We start from the raw sequence: 24639 nt of genomic DNA, 5'->3' as shown, positions 1-24639 counted from the left end.
AAAATGTATTTTCTGTAGTAATCAGAAAGATGTATTTAATTCCCACATGCATTCTTTTGTAAAGTAAATTATATTTCCTAATTGAATAACAAATATACTAACCTAATTTTGGATTCTTCATGTAAAATTAATTATGCTCAATATGATTCAGTTTTTAAAATATGAGTAACAAAGCTATCACAATAGACAAGGAAGATAAAGGATTACCATATCTTTTCTGCTTTGCCTCTAACAGCTAGAAATCATTTGAGGTTAATTTCCATGACCTCAGCATTACATGAATTTGTGAAGACTATATAAAGCTGTAAAATGCTGAAGCGGAAAAAAAAAATCAGATCAAGCTAAAAATCTTTCTCTCTTACATCCTGTTAAATAATCTAAAGAAACAAAACAAAGCAGAAAAGATCTCCAACATTCTGGTCAAATGGAAGAAATGTTGCCTTTACCTTCGCTCCTTAAACATTTCTTCTTGCCCCACACTTCCCTTCCCTTACAGTTCATTACATACCGTCTTTGTACAGGTTCCTTTCAACAACTAATAGTTTATTAGATATGCATTATTTTAATTAGTATCAAGTTATTACAGCATATTTCTACTAAAAATCCACAAAACACAGTTCAGCAAAATTTTGATTATTCTGTCAAATGGCATCAATTTATTTGAGTGTGGAAGCAGCCTTTTCTCCCAATAACACAAATTTTTCTATACACTAAAAAAAAATATTTTAATTACAAGTTTAAATTATACATACGTTCTTTATTGCTGAAGTGATCAGAGTCTTTCCACATTAGCGGTATTCTAATACCTATAAAGAGGGGGAAAAGAAATGACAGGTAATAATTTTGGTAAATTTCATTTCTCAGAGTGAAATGAACCTGTGAATTTCATAATGGATTCTGACCATTAAAGCCATTAAAATTTATTATTTAAATATTCTAACACAGATAGATAGTATTTTCTTTAAGAAACAGCTTAGACTAGAAATATAAAATGTTATTTTTACATAATTTACTAAAAAAACCCTAAAAACTATAACATAAGAAATTAATTTATTAAGTGAGGTCTGTAACAAGCTTATGCCATAACATTTTCATTTTGAGATTTATGTTTTATGAAATAAGCGAATTACAGGAAACCTAGTGTTGAATTTCTACCTGGGGTAAATGGTAGCAGAAAAAGTAGTTAGATACACTTCAAAATGTATAGAATAGTAGAGGCAAAAAAGACTTTAGACCCTTTATCCACTATGCAAACTTTAAATATGAGGAAAATTAAGTGACTTGTCTAAGATCACTGGTTTTGGGGGGGAGACCCAGCTCCTGACAAAGAGATCCAAACTCTTTCTATTAGGAAGATTTAACTTGTCTACAAAAGAACTTGGAGATCTTTGTATATTCATGTTACAAACTGCAGCATTTCCCTTCAGAAATAAAACTAAAGAGAGGAATGCATGACTTCTTTCAATCCAAGAAACAAGGCTTATGTTCTAAAAGTGATCTAAACATACTTTCTCTCATTCACACATTCTTCAAACACTAAAGTAATTGTGTTAATGATCTTTATTCCAAAGTTAATCTAGAACTGTGATACAGTCAAAGTTTTTCCTTCCTAGTTTCTTCCATTCTTTCCTTTACTTTCAATACTAGATTAACAGTAGTAATATTTTTTTCTGACATTCCTACACTCTTTATATATTTTCAAAGTTAGAGGATCGAGGTTCTACCAAATAGATTAAGATGTGTGAACTACAGTGTTACATAGCACAGTAGAGATCTCAATGGTGAAGTTAGTTTTAATTACTCAGAGTACAAAAACTATATAAATGTCTCAAGTCTTTGTGGAAGGCTTAAGACACTTCCCTATGACATTTAGGAAGTTTATGTGCATATCTTTCATACCTAATAATTATGCCACTTTCAAATAACTACAAATGTTTATGAAGTAAGCTGTTTGGCTACATTTAGCTTGTGCTTCACTTTGAGATCCCATGATCTTTTGTCTAGATTTTTATTTGCTTACATTTCAAGTTTTAAGGTTCTTAATGCCTATTTCTAATTTCCTTTCACAAATGCTTTATGTTACTCTTTCATCCCCAGCTTACCCAACCAGGCAGGTATGTGCGGGCGCCCTTTCCACTGCTGTCCTAGCAGTTCCACAAAAATGTTACCTACTGATCTCCATGTGCCAAGCTAAACTTTGCATACATCTCATTAAATAATAATTTTTAAAATATTTAATAGTCAAGCGACAGGGTTTAATAGTCAAGTTACAGGATTTAATTGCTTAGATTTGTATTTTCTTGATTAACAAGAAAAATGTTAATACATTTTGTTGGCCAGCTCAGTGAATCTGTTTGTATCCATGGCCTATTTCTCTCTCTTTCTTTTTAAAACGTATTATTTATGATATGTACTTATAAAAGTTAATTATTTAATCTATGTGAGAATTTGAGTGAGGTAAAAATACAACAATAATTATTCTTCTTACAAAAATAATTGCTGCAGCTCCATTTATATCTAATAATAGGTATTCTGTTCTTTACTGATTTTATGATGCCATCTTTATCATATGTCAAAGTGTCTGTTCTACTTGAAGCATATATTAAAGACTACCTATCAGTATCATACTATTATAATCATTGAACCTTTGTAATATACTTCATTGTTACAAATACAGCCTTCCAGCAACATCTTGCTAGTTTCTTTATGTGAATTTTAGAATATTTTGTCAAAATTTCCCCTCCAGAATGTTTTATTACAATTCTATTGTCCAAATTAATTTGGGAACTGATAATGTTATAATTTTCTGTCTTCACACAGAGTAGCATTATACAGTTACCCTTACATTTTTATTAAGGTTATTCTTGAGGGCAGTTAATGTTTTTTGTTATTTTTTTATTTTAAAAGAGATCTGTTTTTGCCATCATATTTCCTAACTAGTTATTGCTGGTTTTGAGAGGAGCTATACCACTTTTTGCATATTTATCTTGAACCTAGCCATTTTTACTGAATTCTTTGTTAATTCAAATAATATTTCAGTAAGTTTCCTTAGATTTTCTAGGTCTGCAATCTATTATCTTCAAGTAGTATTTAATTTGTCTATTTCTTTTCAGTAGTTTCATATTTCATTCTTACCATTTTAGCTAGAATTTCTAAAACTGTGTTAAATTATATTGATACAATAGACATTGTTCTTTTGTTCTCAATTTTAATGGGATTGCCTTTCTTGTTTTATAATTTTGCCTTGGCTGATGTCCTGTCAAAGAGCCTGCTTCTTGCTTGACCACAACTGCTGACTCATTTCATTTCACAACTGTTCTTGTTCACAGCTGTTCTTGTTCTATTAGGGTAGTACTAACTATTTTCACTATCTTGGGAGGAACATGGACCCTGACTTCCTTTGCTGTATATCCACAGCCTGTGGGTCAGTCTTGCCTTTCCCATGCCTCGCTATGTTAGATCCTCAAGAGGGAAAGGTGGACACTTCTTATCTATTTCCCAGGCAGTCAAGTATTGTCAGATGACAAAAAAATGTATAAGCGACCAACTATGTTTCTTTAATTCAGGTTCAAATACTAGAAATTCCTTTCTGATTCTTGCAAATGATTCACTCGGTTTTAGTATACATTGCTCTTTGTCTTTTTTCATGTCTCCATTGACATTTTAATGGTAAAATGAAAAAGTCATAATAGGATGGCTAACTTGATGCTATCAGGCCCTGGAAGCCTGTCTATCATACTTTTCAAAAGTAAATACTGAGGCACTTTGTGAACCTATTTGGCTTTAGTCGCTGAATTAGTAGTCAGCGAGTGATCTCAGACAACTTTGCCACAATGCAACTATTTGATGTTTAGCAGAAATAATCAGAATAAACCTCAATTATTCTTTTTACTTTTATAAAGATATGCCCAGTGAGTGGTGAAGCTGGACATGAAAAACCCTGGTATCTCCTGGCAATCAATCTCAGAAACATTCTTTTAAAAAAGGTGGATTAGTTTTTAATTTTCTTTGTTTTTATTTTTTACACATATACAGCTGAGATATAATTAAGTCTAAGCAAGAAAGAAAAGTAATTACATACGCATCCCATTTTTGGATACTTTCGGTTCCCTAATTTAATCTAAAATTATCTTTTGGAAAAAAGGAACACATGAAGAAATAAATTTAATTTCTATACTTGAGTATAGAAATTAGGAAAAGTTTTTTCTCCTCCTTTATATGCTTCTACTTAAGCACTCCTCTAAACGTACAGTTAATGCTGATTTCATGGATTGCTGCAGTCAATAAACCATATCGAATGACAATAGATGTTAACTCTGTCATGTCGCTTGAGTCTTCAATAGCAATTTAAAATATCTCATTTGTGTACTGAGTAGCACTACATCAGAAGCAAGAATGAAGGATTATGTTTAGTATTTTTAGACAATCCCCTTTAAAGATCTATAAAATTTTATCTATTACATTAAAATCTTTTAAATACTTTTAGTGAATAACTAAACTAAAAAGTACTACGCTTGGCATCAGAACAATACAGGAGGTATAAAACATGTTTTATTCAAGGCTAGTAACTGGAAAGATAAAGACATGAATATAAATAACTATAAAACAAGCAACAGATTTTTATATAGTTCAGTTATTTTTCTGACAAATTTTTGCTGAGGGCAATTCCTCTGATTTAGGACAATTACATCTTATGTAAAATTCAGGTCTACACCTTCTATATGGGAATTTTTGTTTATCTATAAGAATATTTCTAAAAAAAATTCCTTAGGTGAGAGGGCCTGAAATACAGCAGCAGGGTCGCTGGAGCTAAGAAAACAAGGCTTTTGGCCAATGAAACAGCCCAGTTATTACTGAAGAACTGATGGAGGTCTGTTGTTTCCAGTATTTGTACAAAGTGCATTATCTAACTAGCATACACACAAGTCAGCCATGTATTCACTTCAATCTGTGGCATCTCCAAGCCATTGTCTTTAGCTTCCTTAACACTTTGGAGAAACTGAGACAACACAGCATAAGTGCCATCTAGTGGTAAAGGGTCTCCTAACTGCATTAGGAATTCAGAGAAGAGGAAACCTCATTTCTAGCTGGAATAATAGGGAAGACTTTATAGAGGAGCAAACAGATCCTGAAGACAATAGTTATTCTAAGGGCTAACTAGGTGTCAGAAGCATGGGTGTGCAGGTGGTACAGGGAGAGAAATGTCTTGGTAAAGCAGACAGCTTATGTATAGGAATAATAGAAAATATGGCTAGAAAAATAGTTGGGTGAGAGTAAAAAACTCTGGGGGGAAGTGTTTGGTCTTTATCCTATAGGCAATAAAGAACAGTCATCCATCCAAGCAATATTCATAAGCAAAAACTGTGTTAGCTTCTGGGTATATAGTGATGAACAAAACAAACATCATGCCAACCCATATGGAACTTCTAGCCTAGACAAAAACATTGAAACTTATGAGCAGAAAGGGGATGGAGAGTCAAAAGATTTGAGTCTGCAGCCCAACTCAACCACGCACAGGAAGTCATTTAACCTTTGAGTCTATAGAAAAAGAGAACTACCCTACATATTTTGCAAAGCTGCACTGAGGAAAAAACTGCATAATATATGTAATATATATGAAACAGTTTGTAAAATTCTATATATGTAGAGCATATTGGTGAAAAGTATTTTAGAACAAATATTCTGATAGAGGTATGCAAAATAAAATGAAGAGAAAAGACACAGGAAATTAAAAAACCCACCAACTCTAAAAAGTTACTTTATAGAATTTATTCAGCAATATAAAAGTGATCTACTAAAGCATACCTGATATGGCAAGCTTTCCTTTACATGCTGTTCGTTCTTTACTTTCAAAATTCACATCACTGTCAAAAGGAAAAAAAACTAATGAAAAAAAGATCTTTTCTAATAAACAGTTGTTTGAACAATCTTTCACAATTATCTAAATATTAAAAGCAAACATGCACCCATGGATAATAATGACTTCCAGTTAATATGAATTACTTGACTCAGATTTTAAGATGTTTAGTCAACAGCTAGCTGGCTTAAAGGTAAATACAGAGAGCTATTCTCTTTGATTTTTTCATGTAAGTTTTACCTTCCCCGGTGACTATATACTGGCTTACTCTACAGTGAAAGTCTTCTGTGATTACTTACATTTATAAACAATATGTACAATATCTGCCCAGGTCCCAGGAAGTATACTACTTTGGATCACCATTGCATAAATTATATTTCTAGCTTACTGGATTACAGTTGCCTGACAAAGTTAATGAACATCTCAATTATGAATGTGCTGCCCAGGAGTACCTTATCCTTACAAAATATAACAATTTTTAAAGTTACTCTCTGTTCTATATTTATATTCAGTAAGATACTATTTCATTTACTTGAAATTCCAAAAAACTAAGCATATACTAAAATAATAAATTATCTAAGGTGGAAAAGGAAGGGATGGCTCTGTAGAAAGAATAGAATGTGGGGAGGAAAATATTATCACAATAGAAAAAGTCTCAAAGGAAATTCTTAGGATATAAAACACTTCCAGGTCTGACTTTACAATATACTGTTACCACTTTCTTAGAAAATCTTTTAAAATAGCTATATCCTACTAGACCACATCAATCCCATCCTTAAATATTTCTCCAATAGTCCCATTCCCTAATATCCTGCATTTAGAAATTAGCATTCCATTTCTAGAGCAGTATTTCCAAGAGTATTCTTCTTTGTACTTTACTTTTTTTGGGTCTTTATTTAAATTGGCTAGCTAATTTAATTAGGTACTTCAGATATGTATAAGATAGAAACTTTTCATTTGAATACTGTTTGATTTTCTTTTTATTTTTTGTTTTCAGTTATTTTATTTATAGATTTCAGAGAGGGAAGGAGGAGAGGGGGGAAGGGGAAAAGAGAGAGAGCAAGAGAGAGAGAAAAATTGTTTTGTTTTTCCACTCATTTATGCATTCATTGCTTGATTCTTAATGTGCCCTGAATGGATATCAAACCCACAACTTTGGTGTATCAGGATGACGTACTAACCTACTAAACTACCCGGCCAGGCCCTGTTTGATTTTCTAAGAGAGCTTTTAGAGAAAGATTGAGTAGGAGCTTGAAATGTATCTAAGTGATTTTCAGAAGGGTGTAACACCATCTGATTGCATTTCATTCAGGAGGCTTATTAAAAAAAGATTGCATATATTCATTGTCTTGTGCCCAAATTTGAAAATAAAATATATCAGCCTACATCAGCCTACTTTTTTTTTTACTGTCTTACTCGATTAAGCATATAAACATTATAGGTAAAATATGCTTCAAATAAGCTAAAATAACTTACTAATGTACTTAGATTGATAAGCTTATATGGGACATTTATTTACTCAGTGTTCACAAACTCGCATACTAGGTATAACTAGGGTAATGTAGTAGACTAAAGACATACAGTCTCAGAATCCTACCTAAGTACTTTACGGTCACACCAAAATTTGTGTAAAAATAGGGAATTCACTCAGCAAAAAACAGAAGTACTCACTGATTATTTCATAATAATGTTTCATTGAATCACAAGTTTAAGAAAGAGACAAGTTCTACATTTTATACTGAAGTTTAGTTTATCATGTTGAAGCACATTAACTTCACTATAGAGTGAAAAATTCAATTGAATAGTCTCCTATATTTTGATGAAAATAATACACTGACAGGCCCACTAGAAATCAAACACAAATCTCAATTTCCTCAAATTGGAACAAGAAATACAATATAAATCCAGTTGGTTGGCATTTGTAAGTAACACTTCTGAAAATACTTATGCAAGCAATGCATAATATAAATTCTTAAAATATTTATTTCAATGAAAAATATAAGGAAGCTTGAATATGGTAAGTAACTTGAGTGTTATGGAATAGGTCATAGATTATGCTCAAGTTGAGATCCATTAGCTATTATTAAATTGGAATAAACTTGAGGCTTAGGCAGGCAAGTAATATTTTGAAATACTACAACCACCAAAAGCAAACTTGTTGAATATTTACTGAAAAAAATTTTCCCTTCCCAACTATTCAGCCACCTGGCAAAGTATAGCTTTCTTCCCTGTAATTATAAATTACTTCCATAGGCATTAGCAGGACCAGTCAACAAACTTATTATGTACAAATATTATCAAACTATAATATAAATCCAATTAACTATATAATCTTACAGAATAATTAAGTCTGTCATAAAAAAAAATAGAAAGGAACTGAAGTAATTTAGCCTCATATTTCTAAAGCTTGAATTATTTTCAATTCAAATAACTCCTCAAACTATTATTTAGGGTGCTAAAATGTGATATTTTCTAATTAATCCAAATTGACAATAAAATTGTTAAACATTATCTGCTTAATAATGTGCTACTGTAGCTAATAGTTTGCTACAGTTAAATAAATGCTTGTTTGGAAAATCTGCAATGTTAATGCCAATTCCAAATGCTATAATTAGAGAGCCAGCCTGAGGAAAAAGCAAATAACCACAAAATTATTCAAACAAAAGTACAACTAAATAATAGTGTACCTTATTTTTAGAAACCCAGTTTTGAGTATTATTTTGCTGCGATGTGTTATGCTAATTTAAAAGACAGATAACAATATCAAAGACAAACTTTGAACTTTATTATATTACTGCTTGTAGGTAAATAAAATGACCAATAGAGGGTGCCAACCAGCTACTTTGTTGCTCAAAAATCTATATTAAAATTGACCGAGTAACTACAGATTACCCTATTTTATACTGTTTCGTGTGGGAACGTAAAATAGGATTTCTTTGCCAAAATTAACAAGCTATGATGAGAAATAGCACAATGATGAAAGTATTTTACATTTTCTTAATGAAGTAATGAAAGAATTCTACAGCAGATTCTATTACTTGAGAGCAGGTTATAAAATCCTTCACCTCCAATGCAAATCAGTGAAAACTATAACACTCAGAAATGCTTAACATGGAAGTTTAAACTATTCTAAAACTCTGCTCTAAAATTAATACCTTCATGACTCTTCTTGAGAAGAATTTTCTATTTCAAACCTTGACATAAATGCTTCAACAGACACTAACCAATACAAAGTTTAAAATACAAAATCAGTAATGTCTTTAATATATACTATATTTTATTGCAGAACTACCAGCAGTATACAATTTTCACTTGCAACCTATACTTTTTTTTATGTTATAGTATATAGGCAACTAGAGTATAGGAAACTAGTTATTGTGGCATTATTAAAATCACAATAATATTAAATGATACACATAATTAGGTCCTGTTAGTTACTTTGACTAGTAGTATTTTTAAAAAGCCAAATAAAATATTTCAGAAGTTAAAACAAAGACAGATGGCAGGTTGGAGCCATGCTAAAATGTAGCATAGAGCTGAATCACCAGTGCCTAATACATATAGTACATTCTAAGGCATTCAATAAATGTTTAGTAAATATTGAATGAAGTTACATAGGATAGGGTCATTTTGATGAAGCAGGCAGTAGATTTAGTAGATTTAGACTATAAAGTCTCAGGGTTGAATCTCACCCATCAATAACTAGCTACATTAATGAGTTGCTGCTAACCTCTTAGGCACAGCATCTTCATCTGTAAAATGCTGGAAATATCTACCTACCTCACAGCTACTGAATGAAATACTATTTCATATGTATCCTATATCATTCCTTTTTTAAAAATCCTCGACCAAGGATATGTTTACTGATTTAGAGAGAGAGGAAGGGGGGAGAGAAAAACATCGATATGAGAGAGGAACGTCGATATGAGAAACATCGATCGGTTGCCTCCCCCACATGACAACCAGAGATGGAACCTGCAACGTAGGTATGTGCCCTGACTGAAATTGAACCCACAACCCTTTGGTGTATGGGACGATGCCCCAACCAACTGAATCACCCAGCCAGGGTCGTATTCTATATTATTATTAAAAAATGTTAAACAAATACAGGGATTTCTTTGTAAGTATTTATATCTTTGGCCTCAGTATTTAACTTGGAAATTATGTGAAAGAAGAACTAAAATAAAACATTTGTTAAAGTGATCAGAGTATGACTTCCAGTTCCTATAAGATAATGGTAGCCACTTAAATTGAAATCTCTTCACGCATTCTACAAAAGCTTTCAGATCAATAAGAAGAGCAAATAAAATTATCTATAGCTAACATGTATAGCATAACCAGAAAAGAGACTAACACAAACTTTAATTTACATATAAATGGGAAAATTAACAACTGCAACCATGAAAGCCAGCTCCTGGAGGCCTTACCCAATAAGAGTCAAGTATACATTGCAAAACACAGTATCAACTTGTGATCTCCCATAGGAGAAAAATGAATGGACAGAAGACCTGGTGAACACAACAGCAGTGGTTCCTGGGGAACTAAGGGCAGGGGCTCCAAAAGATTCTGGTTTAGAAGTTGTTAGTCTTGTGAAGAGAGACACACAATGGGGGAGGTATCCTTTGAAGGTTTGACCAGGACAAAAAAAAGAAGTGACTGAAGTTAAAAGCCCCAAGGCACAAAACACTATGCAAGAATCAGAAAAGCAACCGAACACAAAACCAACCAACATCCCCAAAGCCATCATTTACTAAAGAAATTGCTCTTCACAGTTCCAAAAATAGAAAATACTTTTGAACTAAGAAACCAAGTAAGTCCTTCTACACCTCCCTTTCCCCAATTACTTGGCATGGAAAATCCTGCATCCTACATATTTCATTAGGGACAAAAAAAAGGAGGAGGGACCCAAATATCCATAGAAAGCTACTATAAAATGAAAGTAGACAGAATCAAAATGCTACAGCTGATAGAAATACTATACCAACCACTCTTCAAAAAAATAACAAAAACTGTAACACGACAATACAAAATACATTAAATAAACTATTGCAAATATGAAAGAAATCAGGAATCTCAAATTTAAAACGTCACACTAGTAAAGTACAGACAAGTATGCAAAATGAAGAGAGAAAAAAACAAGAAACTGGAAAAAAATTATTTCTAAAATGAAAATACAAATTGCCTAAGGATAAAGAGGTAAAGTGCACTAAGGCACATAGTGAATGATATAAATAAATAAATAAATAAATAAATAAATAAATAAATAAATAAATAAATAAACAAACAAACAAATAAATAAATAGTTTAAAACCATTAAAGAGAAACTGATAGACATAAAAGACAGGCAAAGAAAATGCAACTTTTATACAATTTGAGTCCTTAAATAAAAAAACAAAATAATGAGATACAATTAATGCTTTTAGTTGGAGGCTTTAACTGCAGGACAACTTTCTGAAAATGAAAGAATTGAACTACCTAAATTGAAAAGGTCCTAAGTGAAACAAAATACTCAGCCTTAGACATTTCCCAGTAAAATTATCAGACTTTAAAATAAATAAATCTATTTTCAGCTTCTGGAAAAAAGAAAAGAAAAACTAAGTCATTTAAAAAGGAAAAATAATTAGACATTACATTTGTTGATAAGACAACAATGCAGCAAGGTTTTCAAGAAATCCAAGGAATGAAAGTGTTTGCCAAGATATTTGTATCTAGCCAAGCTGCCCTTAAAGTACCAAACTAAAGTACTTTAAACATGCAAGAGTGTGAAGAAAACCGTACTCATGTTGAGGAATCTACTAGTGAGCTCAAGCGTTTCCTCCAAACAGGTGATTTGGGGAAGCACAATAAAAGTACGGATAGCAAACATTACACATATTTAATTGCAGATCAAAGACTAAAACAAAGGTGGAGATACAAATACGAGGTTAGTGTGTAGATATTATCCACTCTCCCAAAGACAAAATAAGAAATGATCACTTTCTGAATAGAATCACCAAGGAAACTAATGATGCCAAACAAAAGAGGCCTTGTTAAGTGGAAATGAAAGACAGGGCCCGTCGGTATAAGCAAAGGCGCTGGAGACAAGAAAATTCAAAGACTGTTTTGGGATAGGAATCTTGCATTTGGCTGAAATAAATTTGTTAAGCAGAAATTTGAGAGATAAGACTATGAAAGTAGTTTGAAATCAGACCACAAAGATCCTGGAATGGAATGCAGTGCTGATCTAAGGAATTTTAGCAAATGGAAACCATTAGCCGCTTTTTAAAGAGGAGGACTGATAGAAACAGTCTTGTAAGTAGATATATCTGGCTATAACCAGCAGGGGAATGGTAGGGATAGTCTAGTTTACCAGTCAAAAGACTAGCAAATTGGCAGACTGCTGTACTAAGCAATCTTGTCCCCTAAACTGAGGCAGTAAACTGAGGCAGTAAACCCTTCACCTTAACAATCTACTGTTTACTCAACCTAGAAAGCTTTCCGTATCCCACTTTTTCTACATAGCTTGAATATGGGTTGTACACAAACCTGGGTATCTTTTGCATATTTAGGTAGTATACTAGAAAGTGTTTTATAACTATACACAGTTTATGAGAACATAAAGCTTTTGTTATATAATTACAACATTATGGTAATAGGACATTTGACCAGTTACTGATATTCTCAGATATGTCGTTCTTAAAAAAAACAACAAAACACAAATGATATAACTATATAACTGATTTCTCAATTTGAGGGGGGGGTCCTCATCTAAACAAAAAAATGACTATTTTCTCAGTTTTCCCAAGAATGGTACAAAACTAGCACTATTCTAGGCGCACAGAAGTTAAGTCACTGTATACACCCATGACTTGGGGCATTAAGGTTTAATTTTTTCCTAAAACCCTGATTTAAAAAGGGTGTAAAAGTATTTGCTTACTTTAATAAATTGAGATAACAAAACCTATTAGAAAAACCCAAAACTCACACGCTAGTTTTGATCTCCTGGTTTTGCTCATCAAGGTACTATTTGATCACTCCTCTGTGTGCCTATCCTTAAATATTTTTCCAAAAAATTCTTTATTTCAATTATTTTCAATTATTTCAACCATCCTTTTCAATACTCTACTGCAAGATACCCTTCTCAAATATCCATTTTATGAAGTCTCTGCAGAAAATAAAGTAATACAGGGTAAACAATGAAATAACTGTAAAGTGCTGTAGAAATTCACTAGGGCGGTCTGGAGTAGTATGAAGTGCACGGGCTTCCTTCTGTTCCCCTCTCTCTCCCTCCCTTCCTCCCTTCCACTGTCTCTAGAAAAATCAATGGAAAAAATATCAATATCCTTGTGTAAGGATTAACAATAACAACAAAAAAGTCTAGACGTATTCTGTATTTTTTTTCAATGTTTTATCATACAATGTTAGAGTAGACTAGTGTTAGTAGACTCATTAAAATGCGATTTTAAGTCTGGAAGTAATGTAAAAACAGCATTTTTCTACCTTAAAGGCTATTTAAACCAACTTAAGGAACAGACTGCTAAGTCTTTAAAGGAAAAATATTTGACTGTTGAATATTCATATATTCTCATATTTTGACAAATCCTGTTTTTTGAATTTGGATATACTAGCACAGTGCTTAGTAAGTGTTCTACAAGTGGTAGCTATTTGGTAAATATTTGACTGACTAATCAAATGGCATAATTTACATAATCTTCAAGGAACAAAAAAACCTATCAGTAGACTCTCATTAATCTTTAGATCATTTTTATGTAATAAGAAAGCAAGAACTATACTTTCCAATTATATTTGATCAGTGAGCTCAGGTTATATCTGCACATAACAAAATGAAGTTATAAACAAAAGAATTAATACAGAATACTCGGATTTTCCAAAATATAGAAATAATTCAATAATTAAGGGAGGCTTTTTATATGAATGATGAAAAATATAAATGTGTATAGCATCAAAGCTATTTTCATCTATCAAAGGAATCAGTAAAGAAACTGACAATCATACACATCCTTCAGCAGAGAGTCCAAGATATTTTTTCTATCCTTGTTATGTAAGTCCAACAGGGGCTCAACTTATTTAACATATTTATAAATCAGCAACTTCAGAAAAGTCATACAGGCAAATTAAGAAAAGAGCCAACCCACAATTCATTTGACAGTACTTTCCCTTTATCTGCAGTTTCCTTTTCTGTTTCAGTTACCCACGGTCAACTGCAGTCCAAAAATATTAAATGAAAAATTCCAGAATAAACAATTTATAAGTTTTAAACTGCATACACTTATAAGTAGCGTGATGAAATCTGACACCCTCCCGCTCTGTCCCACCTGGGATATCAATCGTCCCTGGTCCAGCGTATCCACACTGTATACACCACCTGTCCACTAGTCATTTAGGGCCCATCTCCATTATCAAATCAACTGTCATGGTGCCACAGTGCTTGTCTTCAAGTAACTTTTACTTAATGGTCCCAAAGCATAAGAGTAATGACCTGGAAATTTGGATATGCCAAAGAGAAGCCGTAAAATGCTTCCTTTTAGTGAATAGGTAAAAGTTCTCAACTTAATAAGCAAGAAAAAAAGTTGTATGCGGAGGTTACCAAGATCTGTGGTAAGAATAAATCTCTCCATGAAATTGTGAATAAGGAAAAGGAAATCTGTGCTAGTTTTGCCGTCGCATCTCAAATTGCAAAAGTTACAGCAACAATAAAGTACATGGGAAGAGTTTAGTTAAGATGGACAAGGCATTCGATTTGTGGGTAGAAGAACTGAACAGAAAACATGTCCCAACTGACTGAAATTTTTAATGCCAGATAGCACTGAGCCTATGCAAGGACTTCAGCAAGGGATCCCCTGAAACGAGTGACACAAAAACATTTACTGCAAATAAGGGGTGGTTATATAGATTCAGGAACAGTTTTGGACTAAAAAATATAAAAATTACTGAAGGGGCTGTGTCTGCCAATGAAGAAGCTGCTGCCACATTTCTGGAGAGAGAGAAAGGGAGGGGGCAGAGAGAGAGAGCCAGTGATCAGCTGCCTCCCGCATCCACCCCCACGTGGGATTGAGCCCGCAACCCTGGCAAGTGCCCTGAACGGGGATCAAACTGGTGGCCCTTTAGTAAAGGACAGTACACAGTCAACCAACTGAGCCACACCAACCAAGGCTACTGTAAATATTTAAAGAACATAAATATGGAGGGCAGATATGATTCCTAGAAGAATATTCCATATAACTATGAGAGATGATGTAATTTTAATCCCACACTGTACTTAAACCAGTACTTCTTAAATTTTTCCATTGAAATAGCCCCCCTTGATAAAATACCCTTATAAAAGCTGGGAGAAGGAACATATATCCCCGTAAGTAGAATAACCCCAAACTATGCCACAATTCTAAATTTCTCATGCTTTATCTTAAAAATTCCTGCTATAAGACATGCCATATTTATTCAATTTAGCGTATCTCCTGACAGATAATCCTATACTCTCAGTGATACGTGTGACCTAGTTTAAGAAGCACTGACTTAAACAAATGTATTTCTATTTGAAAATTTTCTAAGATTATGATACTGGGATAATTTCATTTTATAATGCCAGGGATAAATAATAATAAAAATTATTTGGCATTTGTTGAGTACTAATTACGTACAAGGTATTACAATAGGTTTCTTATATATAATCTTAACTTTCAAATGTAAATAGTACCATGCCAACTGTAATGAACAAAATGAGGCACAAAGAGATTAAATAGCTATCCCTAGGAAATACAGCTAACAAATATTAGCTATTTTATATACAAACCTTTACTGTATCACAATCCCATCAACATTTTATTTTTACAGAAACTTCTTTCTCTGACCTGTGTTTTTACCTTACTTTTCAAAAAGTTAATGGCACTGTGAACAGTCCAAAGGCCACTAATGTCTAAAAGGAAATTTTACCAGTGCTCCAGCTTCAAGACTGATGAACTATAAGTGATGTAAGACTATTTATATGAAAAAAGAAATCAACATCTAGCCATCAAATTGAGTCAATTCTTAGGTACAAATAAGACTTGGCAATGCAAATAGGATGTGATGTAAATTCTATACACAAATCCTAGACCTGATCCAAAAGGGTAGCACAGAGAGACAGAAGTTACTTAGCCAGTCCTAAGTAACCTCTCATTAGGTTCTGCCACTAGCTAGTTATATGTCCTTGAGTAAGTTACTTGCCTCTCTAAGACATATTCACCAAATGAAGAGGATGTGCTAGCATATTTTTAAATTCCCTTTCACTTATAAGGTTTTATATCTTTTAAATTTTGCTGTACACACATTTCAACTTATACACCTAAGTTTACATTACTCTTAGCTAGTACCTTCTTTATTAGCATATTTTTAAGCAATTGGTTTTTCCTTTTATTTACATTTCTTTATACTCAACTATCAGTCTTGGTCCTTCTTAATATATTCTGTCAATTCTTGCTTTTTAACCACTTAACTTTACAATCTGGAAGTACTGAACACAAGAGAACAGCCCAGTGAAAACTGATGCCTTAATAGTAAGTTTACTCTGAGCTCTACTGTCAAAATGTTTATGAATTCAGAGGCTACTTCAGTGTACTTATTTTTTTTTAATTATCACCTGAGAATGTTTTGTTTAATTGATTTTAGAGAGAGGAAAGGAGAGAGGGAGAAATATCGATGTGAATGAGAAACATCTATCATTGTGTCCTGTACCCACCCCAACCAGGGATCGAACCTGCAACCCACCAGGTATGTGCCCTGACTGGGAATCAAACTGGAAACCTTTTGATGTACAGGGCAATGCTTCAACCAACTGAGCCACCCGGACAGGACCACTGTATACTTATTTTTTAAAGGCTTTAGTGATTTGACAGTTGACCTTAAGGTTAAATTATATCATGTTTTTAGTTCAAATGTTTAAGTACGTTAGGGGCCACATATAAACTATGCTACTAACCATCTTCCACTTTGATTTGCACTCTGCTCCTCTAATTTCTGTAGCTGTGATGTGTAAGCCATTATTCGAGCATTGCACACCATGAGATTCTTTACTGCATGTAAAATCTGGTCTTTCTGAGTGCTCAGAGAAAGGAGTTTCCATATTCCTTGGCGCATTCGAATTTCTAAGTCTATTTTTTCTTGAATGCTGCAGTCCTAAAAAAAAAAAAAGAGAGAGAGAGAAAAGCCTTTTTAAAGATAGCAAAAATCCAAATTATAACATTTCTTTTTACCCCTAACAGATGGAAAATATACTAGATATCATTATAATCTTATACCATATTGAGAAAGTAACAAAGTTTTATTGTATGACAGCATAAAAATATAGCTGTTTTATTTTTATTGATTGATTGATTTTGGAGCCAGAGCAAGGGGGAGAGGGAGAGAGAGAGAAAAAAATGTTGATTTATTGTACCACTTATTTATGCATTCACTGATTGATTCTTGTATGTGCCCTGACTGGGGGTCGAACCTGCAACCTTGGTATATGGGGACAATGCTCTAACCAACTAAACTACCCAGCTAGGGCAAAAAACTAGTTATTTTAAAAAGCTCCTTGCAAAACCTTAATGTCTTGCTTTATTAGGAAGTCTTTACAATCTATTGGATAAAGAAAACAGAAACAAAAGTGAGAAACATTACATATTCTTACCATAACTGTACAAGGTTGAATAGTGTCTCACAAATATTCCTGTTCTCCCAGAACCTCAGAATGTGACCTTCTTTGTCTAGTGAGTTTTACAGATGTAATTAGTTAAGATGAGGTCATAATGAATTAGCGTGGACCCTATAATTCAATGACTTGTGCCCTTATAGGAATGGCACTGAAGACATAGAAAGACATACAAAGAGAATTCCATGTTTAGATGAAGGCAGAGACTGGAGTGATAAGACTATGCCAAGGATCACCAAGGATTGCCAGCAACCACCAGAGGCTGGAAAAGGCAAGGAAGGATTCTCCCTTAGGGCTTTCAGTGGAAGCATGGCCCTGCCGATACCTTGATTTCAGAATTCTGGCCTCGGGAACTATGAGAGAATACATCTGTTGTATTAGGCCACCCAATTCTGGTAATTTATTATGGTAGCCTCAGGAAACTAATATAATAATATAACAACTAATGTGAACAATACAGCACATGTACATCTTATATAAGTTGGATTGTGGGATGGTAAGATGTGGTTGATGATACTGAATTAACCAAAGAAAAACTTTCTAAAATAGCAAATACTGAATAAAAAAACTAAGATTTAGCATCAGGAAGGTAACAGGATACTTGTCATGGTGAGCAATGTAAAAACCTCAGAAGCAACAGAGTGAAAGCACTATGCTTAGAAAATGTCAGAGATTTAAAGTATAAAACTACTGAATCATTTTAGTTCTGTAAGTTTTTATTCCATACAATGATCTTGTAATGGCCTGACTCTATATACTAGTTTCATATGTAATATTAAAATTCTGTAAACTGAAATGTACTGTTCTGATTTAGTTTACAGTGGCTTTTTAAAAATTATAAATCATCAGATACTTTACTATACCACAAACATGTAATAATGCCCCAGTATGTCTATTTTAAAATTAAATTGACCATCCTGGCTTATGTGATAAAAAATGAATGCTATAATTTATTGGATCAAACTCTAAATTTAAAAGAGTGAATGGAATCTAATAACATTAAGTTCCAGATGTTAAAAAGACAAATCTTTAAAAAAGAAAAGCTGGAAGTTAGGAGAACAATAGTCTATGAAGATTACCCAAAGAGATGCTGAAGTAGATGACTCCTCAAATCAGTCAAATACACTAGTCACATGCAGAAAACAGATGAGTTTAATTACTTCTGTAATTACATCATGTAATCACCACATAAAAATCTGTTATAGTATAACTCAAAACTGGTGTACTATATAAATGCAGTCACTTGCTGGTTTTCCTTCTTTACACATAACTGAACTTCAACAACTCCATATCTTTTTCTGACTTACCAGCTCCAAGTAAATTCTTTAATGCGATCAGTAATTAATTATAAGGACTATCCATGTGACCCATATGTCTATAGAAATAAACTCTGGCAGGCTGGTTGGTACTGGAGAGTGCACATAGGGAGCAACTTGAAGCTGGGATGAACAGCTTCAGCCCCAAACTCAAATATAAACAAATGCCATCTGGTGCCATTACATTCAATTTTGCTTTTTAAATGCTACAGTGAGGCAGCCAGTTGAACTAGCACAGAAGTTCTTAAAGCTGGCTGCACATTAAACTTACCTCAGCCAGAGAGGAAAGCCTTATAAAAAGGACCTGAGCTTATGACCTACTCCAAAACAATTAGGATTTCTGAAGGTGGAGCCTGCTCATTTCCCCCCCAGTTTCCTCTAAGTGACTCAGTATAGAGCCAGGATAGAGAAGGACTGCTAGACTACCTGAAATTCCACAGCACTATGGAAAGTTGCAACAACCTTAAGGAACCAGTAGATGGCCACAGCCACACTAAAGAATCCCTTCAGGCTTCCAGGGTTCCCATCTTGTAAATGAAGACTGTCTCCCCTTGATCACTTATTGATAAAGACTTTATAAAATTATAGACTTGGGAAATAGTGGAGGAAAAAGGAAAGCCAGGTGGTTTTTTTAAAAATTCTTATTTGTAAGATTAAATATTAAGAAAATGAAATATATCTAGCAAATATTAATATTAGAGTTCCATCGTTAGAGCAGGGGTCAGCAAACGAGAGCCCGGTGGCTGCCTGTTTTTGGAAAGTTGTATTAGAGCTCATTTGTCAGGTCTATGGCTTTTGAGCTATAATGGCAGAGTGAGTAATTTCAACAGACCATCGGCCCACGAAGCTGAAAATATTTACGACTGTCCTTTTTCAGAAATAATTTGCTGATCCCAAAATCAGCCAAATTAACGTACTTAGTAAACTGTGACTCTACCCACCCTGCTCTAGGAGACTGGATGTGGATCTGGGAGGGCTACTGTATTAGGCAGCTTGTTCTCCACGCAACTTCTCTCATTCCCATCTATACCTCTCTGGTCAACCTAACTACTCTAGCCAAGAGAGACTCTATGGAGCTGAAGGACCTGCCTTTAGTTAATAAGGGGTGCAAAGTGCTCCTGGGGTAAGAGCTGATGTCTAGTGCTATCCACAATGAAAACAATGATCATGGAATGAGGGCACCCATTAAGCATTCAATGGTGCCCAGCCGGGCGTGGCTCAGCGGTTGAGCATCGACCTAGGATCCAGGCGATCGGGGTTCGATTCCCGGTCAGGGCACATGCCCGGGTTGCGGGCTGCAGCCGATCAATGACTCTCTCATCATTGATGTTTCTATCTCTCTCTCTCCCCCTCTCCCTTCCTCTCTCTCTGAAATCAATAAAGATATATTAAAAAAAAAAAAAAAAGCATTCAATGGTGATGCTTCCTGATTTCAAAGAGGAAGAGCAAGGAGCTAAAAACACCACCACGGCTTCCCGGACCACAATGACAAAATCAAGGCTAATCAGGACCCGGGACAGAAGCATGTTTCCCTGCATCCATGCCTCCCTTGTCTGAATGCAAGTCTCCAGGAAGAAAAGAGAATAGGGGTAGGGAGCATCCTTTTGCTATTTCTTCTTCAGGTTTCTAAATAAGGACTTGCTTGCAATCAAGTCAAACAGAAGCCTATGAAACTGTCCTGCTCTTGTAGGTATTTAAAGTAAGGCTGATAAAAATAAATGGACAAGGTAAGGCTAAATATGAAATAGAGAGATGACTTATAAGTGAAAATCTAGATTATGCAGAAAACAGAGACATACTAGAGTTTAAAAGCCAGCGTGGCACAAAGGAAGTGCAAAGAAAATGGCCTTAGTGTTGGAATAAAGTACTGACTAAAAAAAAAAAAAAAATGAAGTTGGGCTGCTGGTAAGACAACTGTACTAATCCACGTAGAAACTATTAGCAACCTAATGGATATAGGTAAACCACTTTAGCTAAGAGACCATGAAGAAAAAGACTGCAGAAGAATATATACAATACACATTCTTCTAAAAGAAAGTGCCTGTATTTTAAGAATTGTTTATATACAAAATAAAACCTGGAACCTGTAAGTAGTTATCATTCAATTGGAGAAAGAATTCTTAAATTCATGTTTCTGTATAATTTATTTTTCTGCAATGATTGTATTACTTCTCAAATTTTGTTTTTATTACGGTTTTATAAGCTTAAACATTTGTAAGAAAAGGTAGGTGACTGCCCCAACTGCTCAAATAGGATAAATGATAATCATAAAAAGAGTCATCTCTTAAACACATCCTGAGTGCGAGATACTATGCTACGTACTTTAAAGAGGTTCTCACCTTCCAACAACTTTCTGGGACTGGCAAATTACCCATTCCACAACTGTGGCAACTGAGACTTAGAAAAGACAGGTAACTTAGTCAAGGTTTCACAACAAGCAGACTAGGTTTTTACCTTAATCTGACTCAGCAAATCGATACCCTATGCCAGCGATTTTCAACCAGTGTGCCTCAAGAATTTTTAGAACATGCAAACCTGACTATTTAGTATAGGAGCGTTGACCTCTTTCCCTTAGATTGTCAAAGAAAGAAAGAAATGACAACAACCAATGCAACAATAGCCATCTGGTGTGAATGAATCAAAACTGTACCTTTTTTTTGGTCAGATTGGCAAAAAATCTATTTTGGCGTGCCGCAGAATTTTAGGAATTAGTTTACATGTGCCATGAGATGAAAAAGATTGAAAATCGCTGTTCTATGCTGTGAGTAGTCACAGATGACTCTAAGGTTTGAGTAGAGGTGTTTCACTAGAGACCAAAATCTTGGGTCCTATTCCTCCCTATTAGATGGCAAGTTCATTAATATCAAGTGAAACACACCAAATAAAAACTCAGTGTCAGTCAAGTATAAAATTTTTTTATTGACCCTATATGTTCCTATCAGGTTGAAACCTATTACTACTTTGCAGTTTTTCTCCCAGATCTCCACATAAGGAATTCTACAATGCAATGGTTTTAATTTAAGAAATCATTAAGTGTAGTACCTTCCCACATGTAAATAACCTAGCTCATATGTATATTTAAATATTTATTTCCATTTCATGTAGCTAAACTTCTTTCATGACCTTATCCTCTTGTCTACTTTATGTCATACCTAAATATTACTGCTGCACACAGCTCAATACATGTCCTCTTAACGACTACACCAACACCTACATGGTAAGCGCAAGAACCTCTCTAAATGGCCAACTCAGGAAAAATCAAGTTTTCTGCTAACAATCATGACAACGTACATAACAGGATAGGACAGGAAAGAAATATTTTATATTAAAATGTCTGAAATATTTGAAAATGCTGGCATAAAACAGCATAGATTACTGACAAAGGCACTGGACTTTTTTTGCATAACGATTCTTAACGTTTTGCTTTATTTTTCTCGGTACTATTGAAGACTTCCTAACAATTCTGTATCTGCTGAGGTTTTTAACATTCTAGAAAAGATAGGAGGTTTCTAAGCAAAGGTTTTGCCAAGTTTCTAAGCAAAGAAAATACGTTGGACCATACAGAACTGCTAATATTCTACCAATTTTGACCTACGAAACTGACAATTTCATATGGTTTAACCTACTTCAGAAGTGGGTAAAAAAAAAAAAAAAAAAGATTTAGCTTAAAATGGAAGTGAAGATCCACCTTTATTAAAGACTTGGGACTGAGTTTTCTTGCAAGAGCTCAGTCATGGCAAAGAGGGGGAAGGATACCATTTTCAGAACAGGTTTTGCCAAGAAACGATGTTGGTCTATATTAAGTAAAAAGGTTTCTAGCACATTGACATGGCTGAACAGAAAACAAACTTCTATCCAATTCAAACAGAAAGGACTCTCAAACCAAGAAAGTTCACAGTCTGCAGCGAGCCGCCGCGCCCCGCCCCCCGACTTCACGCTGCGCGTGGCCACGGCCCGGGAATTGCCTTCCACCCAATCCGGCAAAGGAAGCAAACTGTCCTCTCCCGGCCTCGCGTGGGCCTCGCGGGCCCCCACGCCCCCCGTGTCCCCTTCCCCTGCAGGGGGACAAGGGCCTGAGACCTGGGGCGCCGGGGGCAGCGGGCACGCGCGGCGGTCTCCCGCACCATCCCCAAGAAACCGGGGGGCGGCCGCAGTGTGTGCAGATCCCCAAGCTCCATGAGCCCCTCAAAAGTACCGTCTCCCAGCCCTTCCCTTTGTTTCTGGCCACGAATGGACACGACTCGCAAGCGGGGGTTCCCGACGTGAGGCCGGCGGGCGGCGGGGCCTGCAGCCGGGCCCCCCACTCACCTGCTGGGCCGGGAGCCCCGCGGGGCCGAGCTCGGGACCCCTGCGGCGCGGCCCCTCCATCTCGGGCCACAGCCCCCGCCGCTCCGCCAGAGGGAAGGTTTGAAAAGCCCGCGCCGGCGGGAGCCGCGAGGGACGCCAACCGCCCGGCCGTACCAAGCGCCGCCGCGGGGAGGGACGCGGGGACCCCCGCCCGGCGCGCGCGCGCAGTGGACGCGCCCGGCCTCCCTCGCCCGAGGTGCGCCGAGACCCGAGTAATTAGCGCGGCTGGGAGGCGCGCGGCGGCCGCGGGTTTAAGGCGCCGGTGGGGCGGTGGGCGGGCCCGAGCGGGGGGCGGGGCTTCGGGAGGTGTCGCCACCGCGCGCACCTGCCGCAGCTCGGGGGCGAGGCGCGCCCTTTGCACCCGGAGCCCTTTGCCTGCAGCCCGCGCACGGTCCCCAGACTCTCGGGGCGGCGGGCTCGGCACTGCGCTCGCCGAGCTCCTGCACGCGGCTCGGGGACGCTCGGGGTCACCAAGCCCTTTGCCTGCATCCCGCGCACGGTCCCCAGACTCTCGGGGCGGCGGGCTCGGCACTGCGCTCGCCGAGCTCCTGCACGCGGCTCGGGGACGCTCGGGGTCACCAGGCCCTTTGCCTGCAGCCCGCGCACGGTCCCCAGACTCTCGGGGCGGCGGGCTCAGCCCTGCGCTCGCCGAGCTCCTGCACGCGGCTCGGGGACGCTCGGGGTCACCAAGCCCTTTGCCTGCAGCCCGCGCGCGGTCCCCAAAGCGCTCGGGCGGCGGGCTCAGCCGTGCGCTCGCCGAGCTCCTGCACACGGCTCGGGGACACTCGGGGTCACCAGCAAGCCGTGGTCTCGCTCCCAAAGGACCGAGGGCCGCTGCTCTTGGCGCTCACCGTGTCGCACAGGGTCCCTTCCTGATCAGGCCGGTGAAACACCAGGTCGGGCACTTCACAGGGACTGTTCTGCCTGATGTTCCTTTATAACTCCAGGTTCCCCTCACCCCAGAAACATGTTCTCTCTTTCAGATGACCTTTCCCCACCAACATCCAAGGTGACGGCAAAATGGGGGATCTTCCCAGAGCCTCACTTCTTGCTGTCCCTAAACACCAACACAAAGACTCTTTTTAATTAAAGAGTTTTGTTATTAATCATAATGGGAAAGTATGGAACCTTTTGAAAAAAACTGCAGTGCCAAAGATTTCAGGCCCTTGCTAGGTCCTTAAAACTCATTGTCTCTGGCCTCTCCTGACTTCTTTTTGAAAAGGCAACGGGAAGCCTCTTGGGGTTGGCGTTTTCTATCCTGAGTGAAGAATCTACCAAGTCAGCCCTCCCACCCTCACCTCATAGAAGGCTGTGGACACTTTTCCTTCCATAAGTAGGGCGACCACAGTTTTTTTATTTGCCTGAAATAGTCCCTCCTTGCATATGTTGTTTCAAGGTCCCAACAATCTCAATGTCCTACGGATTTAATATCCACTTGTCCCAAAGTGGAT

At 36.5% G+C, this 24639-nt stretch overlaps 1 protein-coding gene across 1 annotated transcript in view; it reads right to left on the bottom strand.

Annotated features, from left to right (window-relative positions):
• The window catches only part of RTKN2 (rhotekin 2), a 68008-nt gene extending 44787 nt beyond the window's left edge, over positions 1–23221 (bottom strand). The window contains exons 1-4 of the mRNA XM_016220803.2: positions 23150–23221; positions 16812–17008; positions 5806–5864; positions 753–806 (exon numbers count right to left, since the gene is read on the bottom strand). Coding sequence (XP_016076289.2) covers positions 753–806; positions 5806–5864; positions 16812–17008; positions 23150–23209 — 370 coding nt within the window. The 5' untranslated portion in view covers positions 23210–23221. The remainder of the gene's footprint in view (positions 1–752; positions 807–5805; positions 5865–16811; positions 17009–23149) is intronic.
• Between the last annotated feature and the right edge of the window lie 1418 nt (positions 23222–24639).

This window comes from Miniopterus natalensis, chromosome 14, assembly GCF_054644295.1.
Source record: "Miniopterus natalensis isolate mMinNat1 chromosome 14, mMinNat1.hap1, whole genome shotgun sequence".
Classification (NCBI taxonomy): Eukaryota; Metazoa; Chordata; class Mammalia; order Chiroptera; family Miniopteridae; genus Miniopterus; species Miniopterus natalensis.
This window is presented reverse-complemented; position numbering and strand designations above follow the sequence as displayed.